We start from the raw sequence: 23,344 nt of genomic DNA, 5'->3' as shown, positions 1-23,344 counted from the left end.
TGTTCACATACATGTGGACAAAATAATAGAAACTAGGGCTGCAACTATCGATTATTGTTGTAATCGAGTATTCTATCGATTATTCCAGCGATTAATCGAGTAATCAGGTAAGAAATGCTTTTGCTTTAATAAAGAGCAAAAACAAATACTGTACATCAAATATAAATCAAATTACTTTTAAAATGTAAACAGGCAAGCTAAAACTAAGGCATAAATAATAATAAACAATAATACATAAACAAAAGCCTGAACTAAAAGTTTCAGCTCCAGCTCACGCAGAACTCAGACATCCCAAGTTGCAAAAACTCATTTAAGGGAGGATTTATGTTCCCTACATAGTGCACTAGATTGTATATCAGATAACGGATTTATGTTCTCTACATAGTGCACTAGATTGTATATCAGATAACGGATTTATGTTCTCTACATAGTGCACTAGATTGTATATCAGATAACGGATTTATGTTCTCTACATAGTGCACTAGATTGTATATCAGATAACGGATTTATGTTCCCTACATAGTGCACTAGATAGTGAATTAGACAGTTGGTTTATGTTCACTACATAGTGCACTAGATAGTGTATTAGATAACGCATTCATGTTCCCTACATAGTGCACTAGATTGTATATCAGATAACGGATTTATGTTCCCTACATAGTGCACTAGATTGTGTATTACATAATTATGTTCCCTACATAGTGCACTAGATTGTGTATTACATAATTGTGTTCCCTACATAGTGCACTAGATTGTGTATTACATAATTATGTTCCCTACATAGTGCACTAGATTGTGTATTACATAATTATGTTCCCTACATAGTGCACATAGTGCTGTTTGCCTGAGCCTACAAAAAGCCCGTGGTGGTTGTAATGAAGAAAAGTCAATAAGACGTTTTGCATGATTTTACTTGTAAGAGTTCCAGCTTTACTGAAGAACGGTTGGAATTCACTTATTTAAATGAACAATGTTTTACTGTATGAATGCGCTGGTTGAGTTACTGGCATTTTGGTGTAAAACTAAAAGCATTACAGAGTGATTAATTACACTAGCTGCAAGTTAGCGTAGCTAGTTAGCGTGTCCTTGGTGGTGTTTCTCTGAACTAAAACCTTCAGGTACCTTTTTTATATAGTTTATTAATGTGTGGTTGTACTTGTACCACAGTGTGATGGAGGGTGCGAGACCAGGTTCACCTAAACCCAGCTGTGTCTCCATGAAGAGCGATCGGTCAGTGGGGCAGCCAATAAACTTTAAAGATGGAGGATGTTCCACTGATCTGAGGTCAGTGTAATCTCACGTTCTAGTGTTTTTACTTTCAGGTCCTCCTGATAAAACTCAATGAACTCACTCAACTAATCAATTTATCAATAAAAATGAACTAATCAGCTAGGAAATGTTTCAGTACCGAATGTTGGAACAAGCTAGTGCTCAGTTCTGTATAACTATACTAGCTGCTAGTTAGCTTAGCTGTCTGATTACTTTCTCATGTCCTTGGTGGTGTTTCTCTGAACTAAAACTTTCAGGTACCTTTTTTATATAGTTTATTAATGTTTGGTTGTACTTGTACCCCAGTGTGATGAAGGGTGCGAGACCAGATTCACCTGAACCCAGCTGTGTCTCCATGAAGAGTGATCGGTCAGTGGGGCAGCCAATAAACTTTAAAGATGGAGGATGTTCCACTGATCTGAGGTCAGTATAATTTCACTGTGTGTTAGTACCCTAGACCACTACACCACCCGAGCACACTGTCAGAATCCACTGTATATGTGAGAATTTAGTAATCAGTATATTGGGTTTTGACTATGGAGGTTTCAGTGTGGGCTGATGATTACTGATCAGAACACAAAGATCTAAAACTTCTAATTATTATTAATTAGTGAAGAGTGACTGGTTAATAGACCACTGATCTAAACCACTTCAGAGGCTCTTCTACTGATCTGAGGTAAAAATGAATGTAACTTTGTGGATTGAAGGACAATCCAAACTATAGTATAATCTCACGTTCTAGTGTTAAATAAGTTTTAAATCCATTAAACTTACTTAACTGATCAGTTCATTTATAAAAGTCTTTTATTCAGCTAGGAAATGTTTCAGTAACTGGATGATGGAACATGCTAATGTTCTGTTCTGTACATTTATTGGTGTTATATAATAAAGACTGAAGACCTGATTTGCTTATTTGTCCTTTTTTATTAACAGACTGCAAAAGAAGAAATTAAACGTTGCTTACAGACATAAGTTGGAATCCATATTTAAGGTTTGTATGTATGTTTGAGTAATAATAATGATGATACTTGCCGTTGGTTAAATTAATACTATGAGGGATTCTGGAACCTCCTTAGATGTTGTTCTGTTTTTTACGGACGTGAATGTTCTTTCTTTCCCATTGGTGGTATTAAACACAAGACTTTCCACATTTGAATGGTTGCGACTGGTTTAGGCAGAGGTGAAATTCCAGTTTAAAACTAAAGCACATTTTAATGTTTATTCATTTACTGAACTTAACATGCAGAGAAAAATAAAACAAAGTGGCACAAATGATTATACTAGCTAACAAGTATCACAATAACAAGCTTCAGTATAATGTTAGAACTACATCACTCACTCATCTCTCTTTATTACCTCGTGGTGCCTCTGATCTGTTCCTCAAAATTCCTCAACAGGAACTAGAGAACAAAGTCATCAGCATGTTAAAGAATGAGCTAAACAAGTTCAAAAACCTCCTGAATGAAGAATACCCAGCATGCTCTGAGCGGGAGGTAAAGGATGGGGAAGATCTGAGTAGTTTCAGAGAGGGGGCTCTAAAGATCACACTGAATGTTCTGAAGATCATGAACCAGACAGACCTCGCTAACACCCTGCAGATGAGTAAGAGACCTAAATACTTACATTATTAATTTCTTTAATATTAGATAAAAATTACTCCATATCCATCTTGGTTCTAGAATCATCTGGGCTTTTGATTGGTCATTAGATTATAATATATAATGTTTTATGAGCACCAGGTACTACATCACTACAAATCAGGAGCTTGTAATCATAGAGCTTTTATATTTAATAATAGGAAATAATTTAGTAATAAACCTATTATTTATTAAAATATTTAATTATATACAGTGATTATTGATCATGCAGTAAAATATTGATTAATAACTGTTTATTAACTGATAATAATAATTGATAATTCTGTTTATTAGATCTGGTCTCTGTGTATCAGAAAAAACTCAAATCAAACCTAAGACAGAAATGTAAAAGAATTAATGAAGGAATCTCCCAGCATGGAAGCTCAGCACTTCTGAATGAGATCTTCACAGAGCTCTACATCACAGAGGGTTGTAGTGGAGACGTCAATAAGGAACATGAGGTCAGACAGATTGAAGCGGCATCCAGGAGACCAGCAGCACCGGAGATACCCATCAAATGCAACGACCTCTTTAAAGACACGTCCATCAGAACTGTGCTGACTAAAGGAATCGCTGGAATTGGAAAAACAGTCTCAGTGCAGAAGTTCATTCTGGACTGGGCTGAAGGAAAAGCCAATCAGGACGTCAGCTTCATATTTCCACTTCCTTTTAGAGAGCTGAACTTGATGAAGCAGGAAAATCTCAGTCTGATGGAACTTCTTCATCAGTTCTTCCCAGAAGTGAAAGGTCTGCCATCATTAGACTGTGATGCTTATAAAGTTTTGTTCATCTTTGATGGTCTGGATGAGTGTCGACTTCCTCTAGATTTTCAAAATAATGAGCGACTGTGTAACGTAACAAAGTCAGTAAAAATGGATGTGCTGCTGACAAACCTCATCAAGAGAAACCTGCTTCCCTCTGCTCACCTCTGGATCACCACTCGACCAGGAGCAGCCAATCAGATTCCTCCTGAGTGTGTAGCCCAGGTAACAGAGGTACGAGGGTTCAGTGATCCTCAGAAAGAGGAGTACTTCAGGAAGAGAATCAACGATAAGAACCTGGCTAGTAAAATCATCAAACACATGAAGTCATCAAGAAGCCTCTACATCATGTGTCACATTCCAGTTTTCTGCTGGATCTCAGCCTCTGTTCTAGAGAGAATTCTGGATGGAACTGAGGGGAAAGAGATCCCCAAAACTCTGACTCAAATGTTCACTTACTTTCTGATCTTTCAGATCAAACACAAGGAACAAAAGTATCATGGGAAATCTGACCCTGATCCACACCAGACCAGTAAGACGATACTGGCACTGGGAAAACTGGCCTTCCAACAGCTGGAGAAAGGAAATCTGATCTTCTATGAAGAAGACCTGACAGAATGTGGCATTGATGTCAAAAACACATCAGTGTACTCCGGGGTCTGCACCCAAATCTTCAATAAAGAGGCTGGGCTGCACCTGGGTCAGGTCTTCAGCTTTGTGCACCTGAGTGTTCAGGAGTTTCTGGCTGCTTTATATGCATTTCTTACCTTCATCAACAAAAACAGAAATGTGCAGGTGATGCAAAACACTGGATTCTTTAACATCTTTAAAAACTATACAAACATGTCTGACTTTCTGAAGAGTGCAGTGGACAAGGCCTTACAGAGTAAGAATGGACACCTGGATCTTTTCCTCCGCTTCCTCCTGGGTCTCTCACTGGAGTCCAATCAGACTCTCTTACGAGGCCTACTGCCACAAACAGGAAGTATCTCTTACAACAAAGAGGAAATTGTCAGGTACATCAAGGAGAAGATCAGTGAGAATCCCTCTCCAGAGAAATCCATCAATCTGTTCCACTGTCTGAATGAACTGAACGATGATTCTCTAGTGCAGGAAGTCCAACAATATCTGAACAGAAGAGGTTTCTTTTATAACGATAGACACCATCTCTCTCCTGCTCAGTGGTCGGCTCTGGTGTTTGTGTTGCTGAACTCAAATCAGGAGCTGTATGACTTTAATGTGAGGAAATATTTTCCATCACATGAGGGCCTTCTGAAGCTCCTGCCAGTGGTGAAAGAATCGAGAAGAGCTGAGTGAGTAATTTACTGATAAACATTTGATTTATTTGAGTTCATCAAACTTTTAAACACTAATAGTTAGATGTACAAAACTGAGAAGGTGCAAAACTTTAGCACTATGCTAATTATACTGAGTATAAAATCTGATTTGAAATGGTGGAAAGCATCAACCACAGAGCTCCGAAAACATCAGGACTAAATGGTAATTGCAAGTGTAGTAATAAAGAGAGAAATGCATTAATAATAGACAATCTTTTTAAATACAGGCGCTCATGTTAGCATGAAGGGGGCACTCAGGTGGTGCAGCAGTAAAGTAGGATGTTAGCATGGAGGGAATTGATCTGACTGATGTGTAATCATGTTTTCAGGAGAATGAATTTTACTCTGATGAAAACACTGTAATAATAATCAGATCATTTTGCTGTACGACAGTTTCATGAATCAGACATGGAGTAAACAGAGCTCAGTTTACATAAACATGACGTGTAAATTACATGTTTAGACTCGTGCACTAGTTTTATACAGAATGTGGAATTTCACCTGAGAGCAGAAGTATTTGTACCTCTAACCCTGAATGTTAGTGACAGCAGTTTCTACGTAGAGCTTCCTGATAATTATTAGTTCCCAGTTGTGCTGTGCAGAAATACAGCAGTGAGAGTAAAACCTTTACAGAGTAAAATAGTGAGTGATTTTGAAATGTACATTTAATTTAAATAAAATGATTGGACCACTTCATACTGGTCAGGATCATGGTGGATCCAGTGCTACTCGAAAACACTTCAGTTCAACTGCTTTCCCTTTTATCTGCAGTGCAGTCTGATCTGATTATTTCTCTCCAGGTTGGTTGGTTGTCATCTAACAGAGGAAAGTTGTGAAGTTCTGTCCTCAGTTCTCAGTTCAAACTCCTCCAATCTGAGAGATCTGGACTTGAGTAACAACAAACTGAAGGATTCAGGAGTGAAGCTGCTCTTCGCTGCACTGAAGAACCCACACTGTAAACTGGATACACTGGGGTAAGATCCTCACTTTCTACTTACTGCTGCAGGGTGACATCTTTCATTTCTCTGTTTGATCTGATTGTTTCTCTGCAGGTTAATTAATTGTGATCTAACAGAGAAAAGTTGTGAAGTTCTGTCCTCGGTTCTCAGTTTAAACTCCAACCGTCTGAAACATTTAAACATTTGTGAGAATAAACTGAAGGATTCAGGAGTGAAGCTGCTCTCTGCTGGAATGATGAATCCACACTGTAAACTGGAGGTACTGGGGTAAGATCTTCACTTTCACACTGGAGATACAGAAGATCTTTGTAGACTGAAGGCTGCTTTCAATCGCACTTCAGACAGTACGTTTCTGAGAGGTGAAACTCGTTCACCTGATTTAGTGTTAGAATTAACATAGAAATTGAACATTATTATTTGATATTTACTCTTGGTGAATTGTTGGGCCATGTTGAAAAAAGCGTTTACATCACGACATGATGTATCGTGTATCATGTTGCATCATCATGAATTTCAATTTGTGGAATCAAAGCCTAAACTCACATTTTACACTCATGTTGGAGCAATTACTGATTCAGCATTATCAACTGCTTTCACTTTCATCTGCACTGAAGTCTGGGTAATATTATCAGATCTGCTAACTGGATTCCACCTACTGCTGCAGGGTGACGTCTTTCATTTCTCTGATTGATCTGATTATTTCTCTCCAGGTTGTGGATTTGTGATCTAACATAGGAAAGTTGTGAAGTTCTGTCCTCAGTTCTCAGTTTAAACTCCAACCGTCTGAAAAATCTGGACCTGGGTGACAATAAACTGAAGGATTCAGGAGTGAAGCTGCTCTCTGCTGGACTGAAGAATCCACACTGTAAACTGGAGATACTGGTGTAAGATCTTCACTTTTACACTGTAGATGCAGTAGACCATTCATACAGAAGCTGTTTGATATTTTCTTCATAACACTTCGTTATACTAATAGAATAGTTTTACATGTTGAAGATGTCTCAGTGATGTTCTCTGGTTGTGGATCCGAATGCAGATGGAGGAGAAGGTGGTAAGAGATGATGATGTATCATTTTATTCAATGATTCTCTTCTGCAGGTTGAAGAGATGCAGCTTTAAAGATGAAGGTTTTACCGCTCTTGCTTCAGCAGTGAAATCAAATCCATCATCACGTCTGAGTGTACTGCTTGTGGACGGCAATGATCCAGGAGAATCAGGAGTAAAACTGCTCGAGGATCTACAGGAGGATCCACAATATAACCTAGAGCGGCTATGGTAACTTACTGTTGCTTTATACACATACACACCCAAACACACACACACACACATGCAGTGGTATGTCTAATTGTGGAAGCAGAACTGCTCATTAGCAGAACGTCTTCTGTATCAGGGTTCTCCAGTGAACAGTGAATCATTAAACTGGTGTTTATACTGGTTCTGATTGTGTCGAGTCTGATAGGTGACAAACATCTGATCGTGTCTGATCTCTTCTACAGCATCTGATTCTAATGCATGTTGGATTATGAGAGGAAGATGAAGATCAGCGGAGATAAACACCATCTAGTCTTCACACTAGCTTCAGTTTCTTTATGCTCAAATCTGTAAACTCTCATGACATCATGACAAGATCAGCACTCTCACACCCATACTGAAGTGGAAGATGGAGAGTCCATCAGGTTACCGGTACCATCTATAATATGGTAATATCTGGTAGACTGAGTTAAGATTTGGGAAACGGAGTGAGGGTCCATGATCAACAATATACAAAAAAACATAAAATAATAAGCATATATGAGAGCATTACACCAAGAGTTCAGAAAATGTAAGTGTTTAAGCGTCGCACACACAGCGACTTCAGACTCGTTTCAAATGACTCGGATTCGACTCGTGACTCACATAAAATGACTCGTGGACTACAAAAGTCAGCAACATTAGTTATGTGTGACAATTATATGTGTACAGTATATACCGTATATATATGATCCGACATTATTCTGATCGTGTCATTTTTGCTCTCTAATACTACTACTAATAATAATAATAACGCTCCGGCCATTTTAACACGCAATGCACGCAATGGCTAAATGTTCCAGCCAGCTTCCGGTGTAGTGATGAAGCGTCGCTCCCTACTTAAAATGGGTAGTGCACTTCACAGTAACGGATAATGTGAATGGAACGCTCCTACAGAATCGGTGCTAATGATTGTAAGAACGCTTTCTGAACCAATCACCTTCTGATTGTAATTGTTAGTAAGAAATGCTGTTATTTGCATTTATTCAGTTTGCGTCACACAGATGACGTGGTAATGAAACGCTCGATCGGCTTTCTAACGACTTCCTGTTTTACTTCACGACCGGGAAAAGTTTGGAGGTTTTTAATTATAAGCACATTTACAAAATAACGGATTCTATTCCTAATGGGACGCACGCTTATAAATGTAATAGCATCTGGAAGAACAGAAGCTAAGGTAAGCAGTATTATTGATTTTTTTGCTGTGTTTTGGATTTTCGCCGCTGTGCCATAATTTGCAATGAAAACAAAACGTATCAGTTGAAGCTTTTAACTGGTACCGAGGAAAGTAAAGGCACAAAGTAAAATGGCTAAATACAGTCGCTAATCTGTTGTTGTTATTTTATCTGAACTTAAATATTCTTATCTATATTTCTACCCTACATTTCCAATATATATTTTGTGTTTATTATATTGACTCGTGACTCGACTCAGACTCTAGCCTAAAGACTCGTGATGTGACTCGGACTCGTATTTTGTGACTTGTGAACGTCTATGCTACAAGCTCTCCACTCTTGACTTTAGGGAGCTTATCCCATTCCTCGAGAAGGAGCCGCTCAATCTCCATCAGATCGCTGAGTGTCTTTATACAGACTTATTCGAGTCTCTCCACAGACGTTTGATGGGGTTTAAATCTGGGCCTACGCTGGACTCTGGAACATTCAGACACTCGCCCTGAAGCCACTTCTGTTTTGTTTTGACTGTTGAAGTTTAAAAAAAATAATAAATAATAAATAAAAATAAATAAATGTAAAAAAAAATTTAAAACATGTTTTTATTTTGTCATTATGGGGGGGTTAAGTGTAGGCTGATGCTAAAAATGTTAGTGTCCTATATCACCCATGTAAAAAGCTTCATTTTGTCTTTACTTGTGTTGACTTTGTTTTATATTAATATTAAAAGAAGCATCTGAAACATTTAATTGTGGAAATTATTATTATTATGTTTGAAATCCACAGGGTTATAATGGTTTAATGGTTTGGTTCCGACACGGCAGTGTTAACTGTGACCCATATTGACTCAGGTGTGTCTTTCCAAACTCCAATCAATTCAGATTCCAACAGGTGAGTCCAGTTGAGTTTAGTTCTAGACACACACCAGGATCTATAAAGGCATGTTCACAGGCAGTCCTGGCTCCCTCTGCAGGTTAAAATCACGCAACTCGAGTAAAAATTACCTTTTACAAATAGCAGCAGGTTATACTGTACTACTGTACTTGAAAATGCTAATTAGTGAACCATGGTACTACCATTTAAAGCAACGGTGAGGATCGGAATGTTGAGTACAGTCTAGTCTTGTAATCGGTAGTAGCTGGGCCTATTTGGGTCCTGAATAAAGTCACTCAAATAGGCCGCTCAGGTGACGCAGTGGTAAAAACACGCTGGAACCAGCGAATACATCATATCGAATCTCAGCTCTGCCTGCCTGCCGGCTGAGGCTGAGCGGCCACATGAACAGCGATCCGGCGGGACTAAGCCGGATGGGGTCTCTCTCTCATCACTGGTGCAATTACGACCTGTGCTGGCTGATTGATGGCGCTTGCACAGAGATGAGAAAAGAGTGCTGTCAGGGTGTGTCTCCCTGTACACAACGCTGAGGGGGGGGTTGGGAACGGCCTTGGAAAGGGCGGAGAACATCCCACGCAGACGTCTGCGAAGCTTCGTGGAGGATGACACCGATACCTCTGGTGTTCCACGTGAACCTGCAAAACAGAAGTGAACAACGATTGATGCTTCATTCCATGATGGGTGAGGGTTCTAGCTTACACCCCGAGAACCTTAGCTTACCCTCCTGCAGATCTCTAGTTGAAGACCTCCGATGGTTGACGGACTCCAGGCAGACAGGATGTTCGATCTCTTAAGGTCCGAGGACGAATCAGAACAAGCGGACGTCATTAATCAGAACAACAAACAGATCAGGACTTTATGAGGTAGTGAGTCTCCTCCTTACCTTCAGGTATCGGATGAACTTGTGGGCTTTACTCGCTTGGATGACAGGAATCCCAGATCCTCTCTTCTCTACGGGTGCAGGAACCTCATCTGGAACACAGGTGTCGCTCACCTGGACGATTTTACCCACTGGCTCACGGACCAGAGCACTGCAAGTTGGTGTTGGTGATCTGCCAAGCTTGGTGCTCAAGCTATAGACGTCCGAAATGACACCTTGGTCCACTTGCTTTACCCCAGGAAGGTTCACTCTTCCGGAGCTTGTCTTAAAAGTCTCCATCACTAATCTTCCAAGCGTTCGGGTTAAACCGCCCACCGCGACTGTAAAGTTGTCATGGATGCAAGTGGACCATCCTGTATGGGCTGGTACAACATAGCTCAGAGATTGGCCAAGTACGTCAACGAGTAGCCGCCTGATCGATTTCTCCACAAATATCATGAGCAAAGATTCTGGAAGAGAATCCTCCTGCTCGACGTTCCTCACCAATGCCGTGTCAGGAATGGGGTCTGTCCGGCTACGATGACTGTGTGATTGTTCAGGCGTCTCATTCCTAGGTGAATCGGATCTTCTGAGCGCCGAAACAAACCCCTGTATGCTTTTCTGCACTCTTCTGAAGAATCTTCTCGCTGAGGAACACAACTTACCTGGTCTAGGTGTCTCTTCCACAACTCTGGAAGCAGCCGCCTCGAGAGGAACGTCCGGCTGCACGCCTGCAACCAGGTCCTCGAGCAAATCCGCCTCCTTTATTGTGGTTGTCGCGCTTTCAGAGGACGAGGAGCTCTGGGTTGAGCTCTCTTCATCCGCACCAAGCGTTCCCTGATTGGACGGTTTAGCCATTTCAGTTGATGAAGGTGCTCGGGTTTGTTTGGTGTCCTTATCTGGTGAGGTTTTCTCGGACACTTTAAAGAACCTGGTCACCTTCTCCTTTCTAGAGCGTTTGCCTACATCGCTGCTGGATGCGCAATCGACTAGCATCGAATCAATCAGCGCACTCGATTGACCCCCTCCCTCAGGCAGACTATCGGACAGGCTACTCGGCGTCTCCCAGGCCACGATTGTGTTAGCTCTGCCGGGCTTAGTCTGGACCTCGTCCAGAAGAGGCTTTCTTACTCGCCACTTGCGCATCCCTTCCCTTCCCCTTCTTATCTGAGGCGACCCGCCGGATAGCCTCTTTCATAGCGGCGCTCATTTCGCTGACGACTTCCGCAGCCTTGTTGTCGATGCGATCAGCGGGGTCTTCTGGTGACCTAGATTACATAGACCAACAATTATTAAGATGCCAATGACTTTAAATCAATTGACTATAGTATAGAGCTCACATCTGAGTCGGAGACGTAGACGTAGTCCCAGGATCCTCCATCGTTTTTCCTTCTATTTATTATCTGTAAAGATGAAATCAAGTTTATTGATCAAACACCATGGAACGACCTTGAGATCTTCAGGCGTCCAGGTATTTATGTTCATATAGTGCATAACTGCGGCTACAATAATAATAATAATCAATAATAATAGAGATAAAAGTGAATAATAAGAGGAGAGAGGAGCAGATGTTACCTGTCGCTGTGAGAGCAGATGCTGAATGAAGCCTCTGTAAACACTCTCAGCTCTTTTATGCACTCTGGTATTATGACATCACACGTGACATCACAAGATTCTCTCAGCCAGGCTGCACCTTCATCCTCCAGCCTCTTTAAGTGCTCTCAGTTATCCAATCACGTTATAGCTTTCATGAATTCATTTACATTCATTTAATCATTCGTCTATACACATTATTTATTTATTGATAATCATTCTTTCATATTTATTCATCCATTTATAGTATTTTCTTTAATCATATTCTGTAATTTCTGTATATATTGCGCATTTATTCATTTTAATACGTTTGAAATGCAATAATAAATTAAGTTATTTTATTATTTTTATCATATTTTATCATCATACAAACATTGATTTAGTCTGAATCGGTCTAAACGCTCTCCAGCCTTTTATTTTTGACCTTCTCAACATGGCGTCTACGCGCGTCCATGTGTGCAACACGCATGCGCGTGAAATTATCCGTTTGTTTTGAAATAGTTGCCGCGAAGCCGGTGAGTACGTTATAACATAAACTATTACTGTACTATAAGGAATGTATTATGTTTTATAATATAAGGAAAAGTTTGCACAGAAAACATAACGTTTATACATTATGTAAAGTGAATTTTTTGGTGTAGCACCACTGCTTTAGGATAACTATTATAGTAGCATAGCATAGTAGCTAACTAGCATTAGCTGGCTGGCTAACGCGTTATTGCCCTTTTAGTTAATTCGTCAGTTTGATAGTAAAATTATGAAATAATAAATAAACTATAAACTGGACTACAGGTGTCAAATGCTCGGGGCAATATTATTATAATAGTAGTAATATATAATATAACATATTATAATATAGTAGTGTAATAGTAGTATAATAATATAATAGTAGTACAATAATAGTTAATATACATATGTAATATTTATATATATATATATTTAATAATTGTAGCAATATAATAATAATAATATTAGTTAATAAAGCATGTAGTATTAATATATATAGTATTAATACTACATACTTCTATTAACTAATATATATATATATATAAGATATATAAGTATTAATTAATTAATAGTAGTAATATAATAATAACATTAGTTAATAGGAGTATGTTGTATTAATATATATATACAGTGCTCAGCATAAATGAGTACACCCCAACAGATTTGTCAGAAAACCTTTAGTTTCCTTTCAGAATCAACATTTTGTACTGGAAAATTTTTCTGTACTGCAAAATACTCCCACAAATGTGGGCCATTGATTGCAAATAATATTTGTTAACTTGCACACACAAAAACATAATTTTTATTTTAAATTAATTCAAGACCATGTTGCAAAAATGAGTACACCCCCATGAAAGTCTTAGGAGCAAGGCTAAAGTTTAGACTTAATTTTTAATTAACAAGAATTTAATCACAGATGAGTCTAATTATTCATTAAACAGGTGTCCAGCAGCCAGTTGACTATAAAAAGGTGTTACTTAACAAAGAAAACCCCATCCCATTTCATGCTGTCAGCAATGGCACCACATGGAAGAGAAATGTCAAAATATCTGAGACAAGAAAATAATTTCTTTACACAAGAAAGGTGAAGGCTACAAGAAGATCAACAAAGCTTTACTTATCAGCCAGAATACTGTAGCAAAAGTGATACAACTTTTACAACGATGAAACTGCAACCATCTCACAGAGACTTCCAGGCCATAGAAGTTTACACCTAAACAGGGGCGTCTTCTGATGAGAAGGGTGGAAGAAAATTGCCATGCATGTTCACTGCAGTTAGCTAAAGAGGTAGAAAGCCAAACTGAGGTGACTGTTTCCCGTGACACAATATGGCGTACACTGCAGAAGAATGGCATGCATGGGTGCCGTCCATGAAGAACGCATCTCCTAAAGCCCATGCACAAAAAAGCTCGCCTACAATTTGCCAGGGCCCATGCCGAAAAAGGTGAAGACTACTGGGACTCTATACTCTGAAGTGATGAGACCAAGATAAATGTTTTTGGAACTGATGGCTTCCAAACTGTATGGCGTCGCAAAGGTGAGGAGTACAAAGAAAAGTGCATGGTGCCTACAGTGAAACATGGTGGTGGCAGTGTCCTTATGTGGGGCTGCATGAGTGCTGCTGGTGTTGGGGAGCTGCATTTCATCTATGGTATCATGAATTCACAGATGTACTGCTCTATGTTGAAAGAAAAGATGGTACCATCACTCTGTACCCTTGGTTGTCATGCACTTTTCCGACATGACAATGGTCCAAAACACACCTCTAAGGCCACTGTTGCATTTCTGACGAAGAACAAGGTGAAATTGATTCAGTGGCCAAGTATGTCTCCTGATCTGAACCCAGTCGAACATCTATGGTGAGTTCTAAAGAGACAGGTTGAGCATCACTCTCCATCCAGCATTCAGGCTATAAAAGAGGTCGTACTTGAAGAATGGAAAAAGGTAGATGTTGCAATATGTCGCCAACTTATTTATTCCATGCCTAGAAGACTCTGTCCTTAAAAATCATGGAGGTCATACAGAATACTAGATGTAGTAGTTTTTGATGTGGGGTGTATTCATTTTTGCATCAACTCATTTGAGTAAAACTAAAGATTTGTAATCTATATTATATTATTAACCTTACTTTCATGTTATGGTTTAAACAAATGTTCTATGAAACTCTGTCTTGTAAAAATTTTGGAAATTGTTCCTGTGTTCAGTGAGATATTGATTAAAATCTTACTTTTCAAAGGGGGTGTACTCATTTATGCTGAGCACTGTATATATATATATACAGTGTATCACAAAAGTGAGTACACCCCTCACATTTCTGCAAATATTTCATTATATCTTTTCATGGGACAACACTATAGACATGAAACTTGGATATAACTTAGAGTAGTCAGTGTACAGCTTGTATAGCAGTGTAGATTTACTGTCTTCTGAGAATAACTCAACACACAGCCATTAATGTCTAAATAGCTGGCAACATAAGTGAGTACACCCCACAGTGAACATGTCCAAATTGTGCCCAAATGTGTCGTTGTCCCTCCCTGGTGTCATGTGTCAAGGTCCCAGGTGTAAATGGGGAGCAGGGCTGTTAAATTTGGTGTTTTGGGTACAATTCTCTCATACTGGCCACTGGATATTCAACATGGCACCTCATGGCAAAGAACTCTCTGAGGATGTGAGAAATAGAATTGTTGCTCTCCACAAAGATGGCATGGGCTATAAGAAGATTGCTAACACCCTGAAACTGAGCTACAGCATGGTGGCCAAGGTCATACAGCGGTTTTCCAGGACAGGTTCCACTCGGAACAGGCTTCGCCAGGGTCGACCAAAGAAGTTGAGTCCACGTGTTCGGCGTCATATCCAGAGGTTGGCTTTAAAAAATAGACACATGAGTGCTGCCAGCATTGCTGCAGAGGTTGAAGACGTGGGAGGTCAGCCTGTCAGTGCTCAGACCATACGCCACACACTGCATCAACTCGGTCTGCATGGTCGTCATCCCAGAAGGAAGCTGACGCACAAGAAAGCCCGCAAACAGTTTGCTGAAGACGAGCAGTCCAAGAACATGGATTACTGGAATGCCCTGTGGTCTGACGAGACCAAGATAAACTTGTTTGGCTCAGATGGTGTCCAGCATGTGTGGCGGCGCCCTGGTGAGAAGTACCAAGACAACTGTATCTTGCCTACAGTCAAGCATGGTGGTGGTAGCATCATGGTCCTGGGCTGCATGAGTGTTGCTGGCACTGGGGAGCTGCAGTTCATTGAGGGAAACATGAATTCCAACATGTACTGTGACATTCTGAAACAGAGCATGATCCCCTCCCTTCGAAAACTCCCTTTTCCAACAGGATAACGACCCCAAACACAACCTCCAAGATCACAACTGCCTTGCTGAGGAAGCTGAAGGTAAAGGTGATGGACTAAACCCAATTGAGCACCTGTGGCGCATCCTCAAGTGGAAGGTGGAGGAGTTCAAGGTGTCCAACATTCACCAGCTCCGTGATGTCATCATGGAGGAGTGGAAGAGGATTCCAGTAGCAACCTGTGCAGCTCTGGTGAATTCCATGCCCAGGAGGGTTAAGGCAGTGCTGGATAATAATGGTGGTCACACAAAATATTGACACTTTGGGCACAATTTGGACATGTTCACTGTGGGGTGTACTCACTTATGTTGCCAGCCATTTAGACATTAATGGCTGTGTGTTGAGTTATTTTCAGAAGACAGTAAATCTACACTGCTATACAAGTTGTACACTGACTACTCTAAGTTATATCCAAGTTTCATGTCTATAGTGTTGTCCCATGAAAATATATAATAAAATATTTGCAGAAATGTGAGGGGTGTACTCACTTTTGTGATACACTGTATATATATATATTTTAATAATAGTAATAATTAATTAATAGTAGTAATATAACAATATTAGTTAATAGATGTATGTAGTATATATATATATTATATAGGGGTTTCGACTAGGTTTCGAGTAGGTTCCTCGTCGCTGGTGCTCGTCAGGATGGGGGGGGGGGGGGTGGAAATCGCGGAGCAGTGTAGCGTGTCTTTCCTGTGAGACTGAACTGCATTAGGTGATTGAAAACGACTAGACTGGGAAAAAATAATTCATAGAAAGGTTTTCAAGTCCAAGTTGACAGATAACGGCGCAGCAATTCGATTTTAATATTATTACATTTATTTGGAACAACTGGTGTTACGGTGTTATAATAACCGGTACAGCGGGATCACAGGGGTTAAATTCGCCAGCTTGGTTAGTCACAGGTTCGAACAAGGATGGTTTCGAAAGCTGTGACGTTTCTTTCTTCTCCAGTGGTGCAAATCGGACATGACGAAGCCTGCTCGAGGTTCGGCTAGATCCTCCAAACAGCCTCCCAGAGGTGGAGGTCAGGGGGGGAAAAAGAAGTTACAGCAGGTCTACCAGGTGAGACTAAATGTACTAAACTGTAAACCTTTTAGTTATGAATGGAACCGTTTAACCATTTACTCCCAACGTTATATTGAGTCTTTAGGGTTTAAAAGCATTTCCATGCTACTTGTACCATGTATGACCTGTACGTGACAAATGGCGTATCTTGTAGCCGTAAAAATATCAAGTGGACTCAAAACATCAGGAATAAACACTGTAAACAGATTAAAACATAAAATGCCATAAATACTGATACAGACTGTGTAGAGTTGTGAATATACAGTATGTATATACTATACAGGTGAGCGTGTGTGTGTGCACATGTAGTTGATTTAACATGCCGTTTGTCTTTGCCCTAGAAGCCACTGCTGACCGGTGTCGAGGCGCCGGATACGTCAAAGAGAGGCAGCGGTGAGTCTGAGGACCTGCTTGTACATGTACATAAAACCACCTCCTTGTTTCTACACTCACTGTCCATGTTATCAGCTCCACTTACCATATAGGAGCACTTTGTAGTTCTACAATTACTGACTGTAGTACATCTGTTTCTCTACATGCTTTGTTACCCCCTTTCATGCTGTTCTTCGATGGTCCGGACCCCCACAGGACCACCACAGAGCAGGTATTATTTAGGTGGTGGATCATTCTCAGCACTGCACTGACACTGACACGGTGGTGGTGTGTTAGTGTGTGTTGTGCTGGTATGAGCTGATGGAGTTTTTAAACACCTCACTGTCACTGCTGGACTGAGAATAGTCCACCAACCAAAAACAGCGCCCCGTGGGCGGCGTCCTGTGACCGCCGATGAAGGTCTAGAAGATGACCGACTCAAACAGCAGCGATAGATGAGCGAGTGGACAGTGAGTGGACACTCATACCAGCACAACACACACTAACACACCACCACCATGTCAGTGTCACTGCAGTGCTGAGAATGATCCACCACCTAAATAATACCTGCTCTGTAGTGGTCCTGTGGGGGTCCTGACCATTGAAGAACAGGATGAAAGGGGGGTAACAAAGCATGCAGAGAAACAGATGGAGTACAGTCAGTAATTGTAGAACTACAAACTGCTTCTATATGGTAAGTGGAGCTGATAACATGGACAGTGAGTGTAGAAACAAGGAGGTTTTTTGAATGTCACATGCACATACACACACTCGCACACATAGTCCCGCCCCTTACAGACGCTCAGCCAATCCGTGTGCCCGTATGAGCGCCCGGCCGGCTGGTAAGAGATCTCCAGATCTCAGCACCGGTGGGCTCGATCTTCGTGGAAGGTGAACCCTCCCCAACCCCCAGCCGACAGGTTCCCAGTTCTATCTCGAATCAGAACTCTCACGCCCTTATGCCCTTCACTGTGTTTCCCCATGAATCAGCACTTGCAGACGCCCGAAAGTCGAAAGCGCAGGAGAAATGGAAACCGCTGCTCAGGTCAACCGTCGTGACCCTGGACAACATGCTGGGCTTGTCCATATTGTGAGTGTCCGGTGCTGTGAGCAGAAATGAGAACAAATCTGAGTATTTTAGCGTCTTTTGTTATATTATTATTATTTTTTATTCTCAGATCTGTTCTTTCAATGAAAGTGAAGGAGAAAGAAGAAGCACAAAAGCACCTCAACATATTAAAAGACCAGTAAGACAATATAATATAAAATAATCATAATTTAATTCATTTTTCTTCTGGTTTTATTATTATTATTATTATTATTATCATTTTGCTTGTCAGATTCCTGGAGAAATGCTCTCGGCTCCGCGTTCCCGCGCAGAAATACGCCAACCTGGCTCAGGTGTCCCAGCAGTTCCGGTCCGAGAGCCAGAACGTAAAGCACGGGCAGAAAAAAATCGAAGCTTTAGAGGTAAACAAAAAAAAAACAATGTCACGTCTGCACCCCGGCGCCCCTTGTTCTCGTTCTCGGCTAAACCCGTGACGTGTCGCTCTTTCAGGAGAGCAGCCGGGCGGTGGTGAGGCGGCTGGAGGAGCTGCAGGTGAGGTCGGACCGTCTGGAGCACGAGCGCCGGGTGCTGAGGGACAGACTGGAGGACGCGGAGTCGGACGCGCAGCAGGTACGCTAAGGCTACGCCAAGAGCGCTTGTCGAAAGCTTGTATTGATGTGTGGCTCGGTTACGCAATCACGCCCTCCTGCTTTTCCAGATATGGTAGGCAGATGGGGCACGGAGGCGCGGATGATTGATTCACTCACCGAGCGCTGATTCGCTCCAGGTGGAAGCACTTTTACATGTCACGGCTTCATCCTCACCGAGTTGCCAGATCCTGCTTTTTCTGATACCGGATCCGGTTCTGTCCGGACGAGCGAGCTGCATTAATCCTCTTATTGTATCCACTCATATGGTTGCCGCCTGTCCTTTTCCTCTTATAATGTTTCCAAAGTAACAAGAGCTTCAGTTTGATGTGTTAATAATCTGGAGCGGCGCCCCCTAGCAGGCACGACAAAATCGGCCACTAGTCTGCTGGGTGGGAAAAGCTCAGACTAAAAAACTAAAAAAACAAGGGGGCGGGGTCTTCAGATGCCTGTACAGAAGTGGAGATCGGAGCAGGACTCTCCATGGGCGAGATTGGACACTGAGTCAGGCGAATATACCCTCCTCAGAGGAATATATATATATTCTGAAGTGCATTGGTTAATGTTTTTTATATATTATATTGTATAATTCCTGTAGTTTCTTCAACTGAACGAGCAGAACGACCTGCACCTTCCCGCTTTGCCGAAAGTTCCACACGACGAGCCCACGTTACAGGTGCGACGCATTTACACTATTATCGATGGTCAGGACCCCCCACAGACGACTTCCCCAAATTAGAAGGGGTGTCCCAATACTTTTGCCCCAAATTAGAAGGGGTGTCCCAATACTTTTGCCTCACATTAGAAGAGGTGTCCCAGTACTTTTGCCTCACATTAGAAGAGGTGTCCCAGTACTTTTGCCCCAAATTAGAAGAGGTGTCCCAGTACTTTTGCTCCAAATTAGAAGAGGTGTCCCAGTACTTTTGCCCCAAATTAGAAGAGGTGTCCCAGTACTTTTGCCCCAAATTAGAAGAGGTGTCCCAGTACTTTTGCCTCAAATTAGAAGAGGTGTCCCAGTACTTTTGCTCCAAATTAGAAGGTGGTGTCCCAGTACTTTTGCCCCAAATTAGAAGTGGTGTCCCAGTACTTTTGCCTTAAATTAGAAGGGGTGTCCCAGTACTTTTGCCTCACATTAGAAGAGGTGTCCCAATACTTTTGCCTCAAATTAGAAGAGGTGTCCCAGTACTTTTGCCCCAAATTAGAAGAGGTGTCCCAGTACTTTTGCCTCACATTAGAAGTGGTGTCCCAGTACTTTTGCCTCAAATTAGAAGAGGTGTCCCAGTATTTTTGCCCCAAATTAGAAGAGGTGTCCCAGTACTTTTGCCCCAAATTAGAAGAGGTGTCCCAGTACTTTTGCCCCAAATTAGAAGAGGTGTTCCAATACTTTTGCCCCAAATTAGAAGAGGTGTCCCAGTACTTTTGCCCCAAATTAGAAGGGTTGTCCAAATACTTTTGCCCCAAATTAGAAGAGGTGTCCCAGTACTTTTGCTCCAAATTAGAAGAGGTGTCCCAGTACTTTTGCCCCAAATTAGAAGAGGTGTCCCAGTACTTTTGCCTCAAATTAGAAGAGGTGTCCCACTACTTTTGCCCCAAATTAGAAGAGGTGTCCCAGTACTTTTGCCCCAAATTAGAAGAGGTGTCCCAGTATATTTGCCCCAAATTAGAAGAAGTGTTCCAATACTTTTGCCCCAAATTAGAAGAGGTGTCCCAGTACTTTTGCCCCAAATTAGAAGAGGTGTCCCAGTACTTTTGCCTTAAATTAGAAGGGGTGTCCCAGTACTTTTGCCTCACATTAGAAGAGGTGTCCCAATACTTTTGCCCCAAATTAGAAGAGGTGTCCCAATACTTTTGCCCCAAATTAGAAGAGGTGTCCCAGTACTTTTGCCCGAAATTAGAAGAGGTGTCCAAGTACTTTTGCCCCAAATTAGAAGAGGTGTCCCAGTACTTTTGCCTCACATTAGATAAGGTGTCCCAGTACTTTTACCCCAAATTATAAGCGAGTGTCCCAATACTTTTGCCCCAAATTAGAAGCGGTGTCCCAGTACTTTTGCCCCAAATTATAAGCGAGTGTCCCAATACTTTTGCCCCAAATTATAAGCGAGTGTCCCAGTACTTTTACCCCAAATTATAAGCGAGTGTCCCAATACTTTTGCCCCAAATTAGAAGCGGTGTCCCAGTACTTTTGCCCCAAATTAGAAGAGGTGTCCCAGTACTTTTGCCCCAAATTAGAAGAGGTGTCCCAGTACTTTTTCCCCAGATTATAAGCGAGTGTCCCAATACTTTTACCCCAGATTATAAGCGAGTGTCCCAATACTTTTACCCCAGATTATAAGCGAGTGTCCCAATACTTTTACCCCAGATTATAAGCGAGTGTCCCAATACTTTTACCACAGATTATAAGCGAGTGTCCCAATACTTTTACCCCAGATTATAAGCGAGTGTCCCAATACTTTTGCCCCAAATCAGATTGGGTGTCCCAATAGTTTTACCCCAGATTAGAAGCGGTGTCCCAAATTTTTTGCCCCAAATTAGAATACTTTTGCCCCAAATTAAAGAGGGTGACCCAGTACTTTTGCCCCTAATTAGAAGGTTGTGCCAATACCTTTGCCCCAACTTAGAAGGGGTGTCTTAATACTTTTTGCCCCACATTAGAATACTTTTGCGCAAAAGTATTGGGACACCTCTTCTAATTTAAGGCAAAAGTATTCTAATGTGGGGCAAAAAGTAACTCTTTAACCCCACATTAGAATACTTTTGCCTCAAATTAGAAGCGGTGTCCCAATACTTTTACCCCACATTACCTCACACTTTTGTCCATGAATATATTGAGACAATCTGTAATAAGTGTAGAATAAGTGTAGAACTGTTGATTGATATTTCATCCTTTCACTACAGAAGCTGATCCTGAACGCGGTGCCGGACCCCCACGCCGCCGTGAAAGTGCTTCAGAGCAGCGGAGCCACCGGCGACGTGAGAGCCTTCCTGGAGCTGGCGCATCTGCAGACCGATCGTCTCCTGACCCGCCGCTGACCAGTAGAAAACGGCCTCGGTGTTCTGTCGTGTCGTGTCTGTTATGTCGGTTCATGTATTTCCCTCTTAATTTAGTCATATCCAATTACCTGATCTGTATTTTCGACTCCTGTTCTGACCCCCTACGACACGTGTGCAGTACCGACCGCTTCTTTTCACCCGCAACATGTGGATTCATACGGAGACACGTATAGCGCACGGAGAGTTCCAATCTAGGACGATAATTGACTAATCTGGGGTTGGGGAGATAGTACGATTACGACCTCTGATAATGGGGATCGTGTGCGGCTCTCCATGCGCGATACGGATCTCCGTCTGAGCCCACACGGTGCAGGTGAAAAGAAGCGGTCCGTACCGCACGCATGTCGGAGGGGGCGTGTGTTAGTCCCAGCTCTGCTCAGGCAGGACTGGAGGTCTGGAGCAGTAGAGGAAGCAAAATACAATCGGGGAATTGGATACGACTAGATCGGGAGGAGAAAAAGGATGCTGATTGGTTGGAAGTCATTTAAAACTGAGATTTTTTTTTGTTAATAAAATGTTTGCTAATAAACACGCTAATGAATCTGGGTCTTTTCCTTTAAATTAGAAGGGGTGTCTTAATGCTTTTGTCCTAAATTAGAACAAGTGTCCTAATATTTTTGTCCTAAATTAGAATGGGTGTCTTAATGCTTTTGTCCTAAATTAGAATGGATGTCCTAATACTTTTGTCCTAAATTAGAAGGAATGTCCTAATACTTTTGCCCCAAATTAGAACAAGTGTCCTAATATTTTTGTCCTAAATTAGAATGGGTGTCCTAATATTTTTGTCCTAAATTAGAATGGCTGTCCTAATACTTTTGTCCTAAATTAGAAGGGGTGTCCTAATACTTTTGTCCTAAATTAGAAAGGGTGTCCTAATATTTTTGTCCTAAATTAGAATGGGGGTCCTAATACTTTTGTCCTAAATTAGAAAGGGGTGTCCTAATACTTTTGTCCTAAATTAGAATGGGTGTCCTAATACTTTTGTCCTAAATTAGAAAGGGTGTCCTAATACTTTTGTCCTAAATTAGAAAGGGGTGTCCTAATACTTTTGTCCTAAATTAGAAAGGGTGTCCTAATATTTTTGTCCTAAATTAGAATGGGTGTCCTAATACTTTTGTCCTAAATTAGAAAGGGTGTCCTAATATTTTTGTCCTAAATTAGAATGGGTGTCCTAATACTTTTGTCCTAAATTAGAATGGGTGTCCTAATACTTTTGTCCTGAATTAGAATAGGTGTCCTAATACTTTTGTCCTGAATTAGAAGGGGTGTCCTAATTCTTTTGTCCTCAATTAGAATGGGTGTCCCAATACTTTTGTCCTAAATTAGAATACCTTTGCCCCAACTAAGAAGGCGTGTCCTAATATTTTTGTCCTGAATTAGAATAGGTGTCCTAATACTTTTTTCCTGAATTAGAATGGGTGTCCTAATACTTTTGCTCCAAATTAGAATGGGTGTCCTAATACTTTTGCTCCAAATTAGAATGGGTGTCCTAATACTTTTGTCCTAAATTAGAAAGGG

The 23,344-nt window shown here is 41.2% G+C and overlaps 1 protein-coding gene and 1 pseudogene across 1 annotated transcript; both read left to right on the top strand.

Annotated features, from left to right (window-relative positions):
- Positions 1 to 1,251: 1,251 nt before the first annotated feature.
- LOC134328691 (NACHT, LRR and PYD domains-containing protein 3-like) overlaps positions 1,252 to 23,344 on the top strand; it is a 1,194,473-nt pseudogene continuing 1,172,380 nt past the window's right edge.
- On the top strand, positions 12,271 to 22,359 carry cenpq (centromere protein Q). Its single transcript, XM_063010458.1, has 9 exons — positions 12,271 to 12,286; positions 16,595 to 16,705; positions 17,050 to 17,101; positions 18,071 to 18,170; positions 18,259 to 18,327; positions 18,421 to 18,550; positions 18,639 to 18,758; positions 19,374 to 19,451; positions 21,671 to 22,359. The coding sequence occupies exons 2-9, from the start codon at positions 16,610 to 16,612 to the stop codon at positions 21,803 to 21,805; spliced, it is 780 nt and encodes a 259-aa protein (XP_062866528.1). The 5' UTR covers positions 12,271 to 12,286; positions 16,595 to 16,609; the 3' UTR covers positions 21,806 to 22,359.

Source organism: Trichomycterus rosablanca, chromosome 15 (genome assembly GCF_030014385.1).
Source record: "Trichomycterus rosablanca isolate fTriRos1 chromosome 15, fTriRos1.hap1, whole genome shotgun sequence".
Lineage (NCBI taxonomy): Eukaryota > Metazoa > Chordata > Actinopteri > Siluriformes > Trichomycteridae > Trichomycterus > Trichomycterus rosablanca.
Note: the sequence above shows the minus strand (reverse complement) of the source record. Positions and strands in the feature narration are given on the sequence as shown.